Source organism: Sinocyclocheilus rhinocerous, unplaced genomic scaffold (genome assembly GCF_001515625.1).
Source record: "Sinocyclocheilus rhinocerous isolate Xijiao unplaced genomic scaffold, SAMN03320098_v1.1 scaffold284, whole genome shotgun sequence".
Lineage (NCBI taxonomy): Eukaryota > Metazoa > Chordata > Actinopteri > Cypriniformes > Cyprinidae > Sinocyclocheilus > Sinocyclocheilus rhinocerous.
In genome coordinates this window covers 658,863-669,636 of record NW_015628031.1, presented here as the reverse complement: position 1 = coordinate 669,636, position 10,774 = coordinate 658,863, and the positions used below count along the sequence as shown (strand labels likewise).

The following is a 10,774-nucleotide window of genomic DNA, read 5'->3' as shown; positions in this document are numbered from 1 at the left end:
GGCTTTTCAAAATCCAAAATATTGTCAAGCAGGCACTTTTGCATTTCGTTTCTAAACTAAATCATCCGCGATCGTCTTTTCTGTCTCACCTCACCCTATTCTTCTTGTCAGTCGGCTCGACTCACTCTCCTCACTGGAGAAATTAAATCTGATCTGTGATGCGGCTGTCGTTCAACTGCATTGAGCAGCCGAGTTCAGTTTTTAATTGTAGTGTCTGTTCTTTTACTGAACTAAATGATTTTTATTACTATAATAAAATCAAAACGACGGTGGGGGTCGGTGACGCGGTGGGCAAGTGACATAACCGGTGTTGCGGTATCACCGTCAGCACCGTCTATCTCGGCAAGCCTAGGTTGAAGGACTAAAACAAAAAGCTAAACAAAAATATTTACATTTTAAATTAAAAATTTTAATTAACATTTAAAAATAAAAAAGCATGCAACAAAATGAATAAACCTAAAATTAAATGTAAATTAAAATGAAAAAAATATAAACAAAACAATTAAAAATAAATAAATAAATAGAAATGACAAAATAATGTTACAAAAATACTTAATTTAAACTAAAATTAAACTGAAAATGGTTTTAACCTACAAACTTATCCATCAAAACAGAAATATTTAATAAAAATAATAATAATGACAAAAGCGTGTACAAAATTACTACACTTAAACTGAAATTAACATGGAAACTTGTTAACTTAAAAGTTCCATTGAAACAAATCTGAATTTTTTTTTTTAAATAACAAAAGCATGTAACAAAATTACTAAACTTAAATGAAAATTAAAATGGAAACTTAAAATATAAAAATTAATTCAAAATATAAATAATACTATTATATAAATAGCACTAAAATAACACTTACTAGCCCAAGTCAAAAGCATTCATCCTCAAGTGTCTGTGATATTTTATTCTCTAGAAATGACTTGTTTACGAGAGGTTTTTGCTCTTTTAGTATAATAACAGCACACCTCTAACCAGATTTTAATTGGCTCATAACTTCTTAAAGGGGCCCCACATGGGCACTGGCAGAGGGGCTGTTTCGGATACAAATGGGTATATATATATGCATTTCTCTTAATACAGCCAGTTGGCTTACCGAAATAAGCAAAACAATATAATATTTTAAAGCCTCTAATCTTTGACCATGCCGTATACTCCAGTTGAGGATGTTTTGAAACGGAGGTGCTCTAACTTGGAGTCATTTCAGCTCAACGTGGAATTTTTACAAGGTCTCTCAATAAACAATTGCAGGGGCCTTTTCTGCATTTTCACTCCAGCTCCTGAATCCCAAACGGAAAATTCCCAGCCTTTCCGACTCTAAGTATAGATGTTAGCCGGAGCGGTTCTCCATCTATAGTGAGTCACTGATTCCAGAGTACGGTCTACACTGACGTTTGTTTGGTGTCTGTGCTCGTCTAAATGCTGGAACGATTGATTGAGGGTAGGAAATGATGAATTATCTGTTTGGATGCCACATTATATCGCTCTTTCTTTCTTCATCTCTTCACTTGTGTTCTATTAGCCCTTTCCCAGCTCTTTCTCCTTTTCCCGTCCCTCCTCTCCCTTTCACCTCTTCTAATGCTTGTGTCTGCTATTCAATCCCTTTTGTATAGAATTGCCATTATTTAAAGGAGTATTTGAAGTTACAGCTTACATTTTGGTCTGTTCCTCACACAAGGCTTTTTCAGAGGACATCATTCATTTTTTAGGTTTCATTCTGTTAATGCACAATCATCAAGAAAGGTTGAATAGTCATATAGTCATGGATCTGTGTATGCACTAAAATTGTGTATTTCAAAGTGAAAACAGTTATTTTAAATTGTAATAATATTTCAGTTTTTACTGTATTTTTGATCAAATAAATGCAGCCTTGCAGAGGAGACATCTTTCAAAAACAAACAAACAGAAAAAAATCTTACCAGCCAAACTTTTGAAAACAGGAAGGAATTCGGCAATGTTGGATGAAAATGCATGTGCATTTACACATATGGCAGACACTTATTTAACTTACATATTTTCCTTTTAAACATTCTTTTTAAATCTTGCTCTGCTCTTGAGGAATAATGTTCAAATGGATGCACACTTTAAAGAATCCATCAGAAACAGTGTTTCATTACATCCTGTTTTCAGCAAGCTGTGATTTGCGACGTACTCTATGTTTGGCTTATAGCAGACACGGCAGCTGTTGGTAATTCTCAGCTCCAATCTGGCAACCCTAATGATGTTGTGCCTCCAAAACATCAGTCACCAGACTAATCATAAACGGCCTTTATAAAGTCAAGCGCTCTGCTGGATTTAACCACATAACCGTGTGTGTGTACATGCATCATATGTACCTTGAAAATGCCTGCTAAAATTAGGCACAGCTTTGATTTTGAGGGACACGTGCATGTGTGTGCGTGCGTGCGTGTGTGTGTGTGTGTGTGTGTGTGTGTGTGTGTGTGTGTGATTTAATGGAGTTTTCTTGTCCTCTGTAACTGTACTCCTGCAAACACGCACAGCTGAGGATGGTTTGCTGACTCATTCCAGCCGCTTCCTGTGTCCATGATCTGAGCTCTGACTCACGGCTACTGTAAGAGAAAGACAGGAGACTCAATTAAGGGAAACTCTGTGTGTGACGTGAAAGGGACAGCAGACAGAACAGGGTTAAAGGTCATTAGAACACGTGTTTTCTCACACAGTTAAAAGATTTCAGTAGGCTTTTTACTTCTTTCCGTGAACCGCTTAACAGTGAATGTTTTTCCAAGGGGAAAAATGTTTGTCTTTAAGGGAGTTGTTTTATGAATGTGCTTGATAGTTGTGAAAATAATGTCACACTCACAATGCAAAAATGGTTTTATTGTCTATATATGCAAAATATATTGATTTTATTTTATTATTTATTTTATTGTATTTTATTTACAGGTAGAAATGATCATTTGAACAAGGTGAAGAAAAGGCTTAGAAATTACATTGTTTGTTTGCAAAAATAACCTTTTGCAAAAGGATGAGAATTAAATGAAAGGCTAGTATGAAATAAAATTCATTCATTCATTCATTCATTCATTTTTAGGTAGCAATTAGCTTTTGCAAAATGTTTGATGATACGAAAGGCTTGGAAATGAATGTATTAATTTAAATTAATTTATTATTTATTTGTTATATTTATACAATTTATTATTATTTTATTTATTTATTTATCTATGTTTTATTTATTTAATTTTTTTGGCAGAAACTACCTTTTTCAAACGATTGAGAATGATATGAATATCAATAATATTTCTATATATTTATTTATTTTTATTTTATTTTATTTTAGAAATTACCTTTAGCAAAGGGTTGAGAATCATACAAACACTTAAAAATGAACTAATGCAAAACATTTCATTTATTTATTCATTTATTTATTTATTTAACTTAATTTTTTTAGGTAGAAATTACCTTTTGCAAAAGATTAAGAATCATTACTTCATGTGAAATATGTTTTTTTTTTAAATTTAATTTAATTTAATTTAATTTTTAGATAGACCTTTTGCAAAATGTTTAGAATCATTACTTCATGCAAAATATTTTTATTTTATTTTGTTTTGTTTATTTGTTTATGTTGTTTGTTTATTTTGCAGAATGATGTGAAAGGCATAGAAATGACCCTGCCTATGCAAAATATATATATTTTTTTATTTATTCATTATTTTTTTATTTTTAGGTGGAAATTATTATTTGCAAAAGGTTGAGAATGATATGAAAGGCTTAGAAGTTACCTTATGCTAAATATTTTTTAAATGGAATACATTTTTATTTATTTAAGTGGAAATGACGTGGACATTTGATTGATTGATTATTGGCCTGTCACTTACAGTTTGTCATTTCTTGGTTCTCTCTGTTTCTCAGGTAAACTGTCATGATTCCCATCACTGAGTTGCGATACTTTGCTGATACACAGCCGGCGTATCGGATTCTGAAACCATGGTGGGACGTGTTCACAGACTACATCTCCATCGTCATGCTGATGATCGCGGTGTTCGGTGGCACGCTGCAGGTCACGCAGGACAAAATGATTTGCCTGCCGTGCAAATGGGTCGTCAACCAGACCTGCGAACAACTCAACGTCAGCGTGCCGCTCAATGCCGAGCCCAAGGGCATCCAGTACGACCTCGACAGACACCAGTACAACTACGTGGACGCCGTGTGTTACGAGAACAAGCTGCACTGGTTCGCAAAGTACTTCCCGTATCTGGTGCTGCTGCACACGCTGATCTTTCTAGCGTGTAGTAACTTCTGGTTTAAGTTTCCGCGGACCAGTTCGAAGCTGGAGCATTTCGTGTCGATCCTGCTGAAGTGTTTCGACTCGCCGTGGACGACGCGGGCGCTTTCTGAGACGGTGGTGGAGGAGAGCGACCCGAAGCCGGCGGGGAAGATGAACGGCTCGATGGATAAGAAAACCTCCAGCGTCAGCGACCAGGATGTGGAGCATCGTCATGCTGATGATCGCGGTGTTCGGTGGCACGCTGCAGGTCACGCAGGACAAAATGATTTGCCTGCCGTGCAAATGGGTCGTCAACCAGACCTGCGAACAACTCAACGTCAGCGTGCCGCTCAATGCCGAGCCCAAGGGCATCCAGTACGACCTCGACAGACACCAGTACAACTACGTGGACGCCGTGTGTTACGAGAACAAGCTGCACTGGTTCGCAAAGTACTTCCCGTATCTGGTGCTGCTGCACACGCTGATCTTTCTAGCGTGTAGTAACTTCTGGTTTAAGTTTCCGCGGACCAGTTCGAAGCTGGAGCATTTCGTGTCGATCCTGCTGAAGTGTTTCGACTCGCCGTGGACGACGCGGGCGCTTTCTGAGACGGTGGTGGAGGAGAGCGACCCGAAGCCGGCGGGGAAGATGAACGGCTCGATGGATAAGAAAACCTCCAGCGTCAGCGACCAGGATGTGGAGGCAAGCGTTCCCATGCTGCAGAGGACCAAGTCCCGCATCGAGCAGGGCATCGTGGACCGTTCGGAGACGGGCGTCCTGGATAAGAAGGAAGGAGAGCAGGCCAAAGCGCTGTTTGAGAAGGTGTGTGCGGATGATTTAAGGGGTCATATGATGCTTTTTTAAAGATCATTTTTTTTTTGACAGCCCTAGTAGGTATGCAGGTGTGTTATGCTTGTTGTAGGTATTTTTGTAAATATTCAGAACAACATGTTGCAAAAATGTATTTATATGTAATTTACTACATAAAAAAGTGGAGATACAAGACCGATGGGGAAATTCTAATAATCATCCTAATGTTCTTTACCTCTGGTGCTGTTTGTAATCTAACAGCTGAATATTTTATAACTCCTTTAGGACCAAATAATGATTCCAGCACATCTTCTTCCCCCTGCAGGTGGTGACGGACGTTGGCGTTCACTTGCAGAAGCTCTCCATCAATAACGAAGGGACCAAACTGATGGTTCTGAACAGTCTGAAGAAGATGGTGAACCTGACGGAGCTGGAGCTGCTGCGCTGTGATCTAGAGCGCATCCCGCACTCCATATTCAGCCTGCACAATCTACAGGTCATCAGTCATCCTTCATAACTCTGCATAATACCTGTGCTTGTGCCAGAATGGATTTTCCATACATTATGGAAAGTTTCATTTGAATTTTTGAACTCGGCATCATAAAATTAGGTAATATTTGGGCCTTTTGAAGAGCAACCTCACTAAACTGCCTCAGGTGAGATGATGTTACTCTCACAAATTCATCAGCGCATTCAGAAAGGCATGATGTCAAAATTATTTGCATTCTTATTACATGTTCATAGTCTTGTTGGGCTTGGTTTATCAGTGCACATTATTATGAAGACAAAAAAAAATCTTTTATTGAGAGAGGCGGGGCATAGAGGACCTACAATAATGTACAGTATTTGAAAAATAATGTGTTTTTTGAACATTAAAGCATGTCAACATATTCTGTTACACCAAATACACAAAATAATGATCTTTAAAATAGCATCATATGACCCCTTTAAAAGATGCAATAATTTGCGGTACACAAACATGACGGTTCGGTTTTGGCGTCATGGTTCGGTATGGTTTCGTTATAGCAGAAGGAAAAAAACTAAACATAAATTGCTTTTTTTTAATTAAACAATGTTATACTGATCAAATTGCTCTTTCTTTAAATAAATTCAATTATAATTACAATTTTCTTTACATCTACCTTATAAAATAAAATGTAAAAAAATCTACCTCAGCTTCTGCTATAAACTACAGGGAGCCCTTTTACGTTACTATAAGGTTACAATTAACAAGTGCCCAAACTCAAATTTAATACTGTTTATTTTTATCTATAATAATCAACACTCAAATTAAAAAAATTGTATGCAAACATGTAAATTGCACTCGGTGCAGTTTTTAAATTAACTTCTAAATTATAAAATTTATATTTGTTGTTGAAATATAATAATTTACACTGTTGCTGTCATAACTTGTTTCATAAAAGATTTATTTAAATATACATTAAATGATTAAGACCTCACTAACAGGTCAAGTAAAATATAATGAGTATATAGCCTAGTCTAATATTTTGCAAAATAACAAGCTGTGGACAGTGATGACTTGCCTGAGGTAAATGAAATGCTACGTGACATTTTGATTACAAGCCGTTTTAATCGCATCTTTCCACGAGTGAAACACTGATTGTGCGATTACATGAGGCATGAGATGTTAATTCACGTTAAATAAAACTAGTAAAGAGGAAGGGATGATCGCACTCACTTGAGTTTATACAGCGATCTGTCGCGCCACATCAAAGAGCGCCAAAACGGCATTTATTGTCTAAATTTCCTGGAAAAATGGAATGATTTGTTTGGTACACGTGCGTACCGAAACGAAAGACCCATACCGAAAATATTCGGTACGAATACGTGTACCGTTTCACTAGGGCTGCACGATTATGACAAAAATCATAATTGTCGATTATTCCGTTGAAATTGTAATTGCGATTATTAATTACGATTATCACAATTTACATTGAATGACGTTTATACCATTGTTTGATGCAACTGCATGCCGTATTTTTATATAAAAATAAACAAGCTGAAAACACTAACTGAAAAACCTTTAGTGCTTTTCTATAGTATTAAGCCTCAAATGTCAAATATACATCGGATTGGTTTCTTCTTTAAATTATAAAAAAAGTAAAAATATGAATGGTATTATAATGTTATACTAAAACTAAAACAATGGAAAAACCCTTAAGATAACATGTAGAAAGAAAAAACATATCTTAAGCGTGCAGAATAACATAAGTGGACTTTGAACGATTAATTGCCGCTTTGAACGATTACGTAATTGTGGCATCCGTAATTGTAATCGCGATTAGAAATTCGATTAATTGTGCAGCCCTACGTTACACCCCTAAATTGCAATGTATATGCATGTAAAACCAGATTATTGAGTGTCTTAAACTTGCTGCGTTGTATAAATGCTGTACGTTTCTTAATGCTTGGCATCTTACCACAGGTATTTTCATGCTCGAACAAGCTCTGTTCACTTATTCTGACATGCACATCAACTTCTGTCTGCAGGAGATCGATCTGAAAGACAACAACTTGAAGACCATCGAGGAGATCATCAGCTTCCAGCATCTCCACAGACTGGTGTGCCTCAAGCTCTGGTACAACCAGATCGCCTACATCCCCATCCAGATCGGCACCCTCACCAACCTGGAGCGCCTCTACCTGAACAGGAACAAGATCGAGAAGATTCCTGCCCAGCTCTTCTTCTGCAGGAAGCTGCGTTACCTGGACCTCAGCCACAACAACCTGACCAGCATCCCTGCAGACATCGGCTTCCTGCAGAACCTGCAGTACTTTGCGGTGACAGCCAACAGAGTGAGTTGAGCATAAATGTGCAGACTTGCACCTCACCTTCCTGTGAGATTCCCTCAGACACTGCTATCTGAGTTCCCTGTAAATCTGCAGATGTACTATATGTGTACAGATAGATGATGTATATGGTACATTTCCAGGGTTATTCCTAATAAACAAATTCAATTGAAAAGTAGGAACCATTCAAAAGTTTCGAGTCTGTAAGATTTAATAATAATATAAAAATAATAATAATAAATTAATCCTTTTATTCAGCAAATACACATTAAATTTGCTCAAAAGTGACAATAAACAAACTTATAAGGTTACAAAAAAATAATTTCAAATAAATGCTGTACTTCAGCTATTACATATACTGTATATGTAATATTCTAAAATATTGTGTGTGTACAGAATTAATATAAATTATATATAATACACACAATATTTGAAAACTAAAACACACACATATATGTTTGTGTACGTGTAATTATATTTAATTTATTTTGTGTATATAAAATAAATATTTCATATATAGTATTTATATATATATATATATATATATATAGATACACACACACACATACACAGTATATATATATAATTTATTTAAAATATTATTAATTTCAATTATTATTAATTAAACTAAATTAAGTAATTAGATAAACTAATTATATATATAATATAAAATGTATATATATATTACTATATAATATGTATTATAATAATAAAAATGTATTTTTTTCCTGATGCTTTAAAGTCAATACAAGTTCTTTAAAACTTCAGTATGTTCATGGTCTTATTGTGAATGATTCATAAGTGCATATTATACCAAAGAAAAAATGCTTTCATAATCTTTTATGTACTAACTTGCTCACTAATCTAAATCTAAATTCATCTAAATTAACTTTTTAGCTGGCGTCAGACATATTGATTAACATCACTCATTAGCAAAATAGCCATTTAGTCATTGTTTTTGCTTACTGTTGCAGGCAGCGCATCCTTCCTAAAATTATTGCAACACAGCCATGTAATGTCAGTTAACGCTAATTAAATTACAATTACCGCAATCATAGCAAATATTTTTGAGGTTTGTAATATAAAATAGCGTGTCTGTGGTGTTTGAGGACGAGAATCCTCTGCAAACTCACAGTGCCAGTGTGACAATGCATCAGAAAGGCGGCTCCAGTTGTGCTTTCGGAAATCCTGTTTGCTGCATTAAAGCCTGATTTCTCAGCAGCTCCAGTCTTTCCACACCCTCGAATCACGTCTTACGCATACCTATCCGTCAGACGCCCATCAGAGCTGTCTCTGGGGCGTAAGCGGCATTAAACGGCGCCATTGTTTTGTTCAATCTGGATTTTTGGATTCGAGTCAACAGTCAGGGAACATACAGACATAAAGTCCAGGAACATTATGATGCAACACTCACAACCTGTGTCTCTCATGTGTTTTGAGTTTGACGGGCACTTGTGCTTGTTTTTAGTAATGGGCGTGTTGGAGAGCGTGTGTGGCATGTTTCTGAAAATAGCGCCTTTATGGGACCTCCTGTCGAGGAGTGTGTGCACTTACACACACACACACAACCTTCCCGGTTCTTTCATTAGCTCGTTGTTATCTAAATGAGTTGTGTAATTTGTGTTATTTGTTGAGAATCAAGGCGGACGGTAACTAGATGCACATGTTTGATTTTTTTACAGAGAGAGAGAGAGAGAGAGAGAGAGAGAGAGTGTGTGTGTGTGTGTGTGTGTGTGTATGTGTGTGTGTGTGTGTGTGTGTGTGGGCCAAAATTAGCCACTTACTCTGGAGATAATTGGTTTTCCTGTGTATAATATGTTTTCTGGGTCTCCGCCCTGCCGAGCGAGTGGCTTTAAATGGGGCACGTCGTTTATTATGAATAGATCATATTACACGACTCTCTGAAATACTTGATTCTGATTGGTCAGTTGTGGCATTCTTCGGTCAAATATTGTCGCATAATGGCGATTAAACTGGATAACTGTAGCTATTGCCTGCGTAGCTCTGCTGGTTTTGGGTTTCTCATATCAATCAGCAAAATAAACCCTGAGCAAGACAGCTGATCCCCCGACTGATCGCTGACTGTACATTACCGTTACATACTGCACAAAACACACAGATTGAATGAGCTGAAATCAGATGAACACTTATTTTTCATTATTTACTCCATTAACAAAAATAACTGAAAATAGTTTATTAGCTACTGAAATAAAACCAAAATTGCAATATGACTAAGTATGATTTATCAAACGGCAAAGGTTGCAATTTAATTAAATATGTTTTATATTTTTATTTAGGTAAGTTAATATTTTTAGTTACTACTAATAATTAATTAGTTGTTGTTGTTATTATTATTGTTATAGTCACATTGATATTGATATAAACCAGGGTTATTATAGTTAACTGAAACTAAAGCTAAAACCGTAAAAACACATTTTTCTCACTTCAAATACAATAAACTGGAAAAAAAAATCTATTTAAAAAATGAACTTATTTTATTTCAGCTAAAAATAACTGAAAAATAACAATCTAAAATAAAAAAATAAACTGTATGTAGGCATTTTAAAAAAATAATAAAAATAAAAACTTGTTCAAATTATACTAAAATAGCATTGCTACAAATACAATAAACCACACTTTAAGTTGCATTTGCAGTTTTTATAAACTACATATTTTAATTTTAACTACTGTAAGGTCCACGCACTTGGCCCAAGGAAGGTATCCAGTGGTGGATGAAGGTTTCTTGCGTGTTCGGTCTTTTCAGCGCGCAGAGTTATTCAATTTAGATTTAACTCAAATCTGACTCCATTTTATTATCTAATCTGACCGACTTTTAGTATGACCTCGAATTTAGGTTGAAAGGCAAATTGGTTGTTTGTCGGTCTCTTAATTATTCTGACATTTGGTTATTCTAGTTAACTCTTTAC

At 35.8% G+C, this 10,774-nt stretch overlaps 1 protein-coding gene across 1 annotated transcript in view; it reads left to right on the top strand.

Moving 5' to 3' along the window:
* LOC107737185 (volume-regulated anion channel subunit LRRC8A-like) overlaps positions 1-10,774 on the top strand; it is a 24,646-nt gene that overhangs the window by 11,911 nt on the left and 1,961 nt on the right. Inside the window, exons 2-5 of the mRNA XM_016548631.1 lie at positions 3,874-4,030; positions 4,506-5,048; positions 5,362-5,532; positions 7,548-7,853. Coding sequence (XP_016404117.1) covers positions 3,884-4,030; positions 4,506-5,048; positions 5,362-5,532; positions 7,548-7,853 — 1,167 coding nt within the window. The 5' untranslated portion in view covers positions 3,874-3,883. The remainder of the gene's footprint in view (positions 1-3,873; positions 4,031-4,505; positions 5,049-5,361; positions 5,533-7,547; positions 7,854-10,774) is intronic.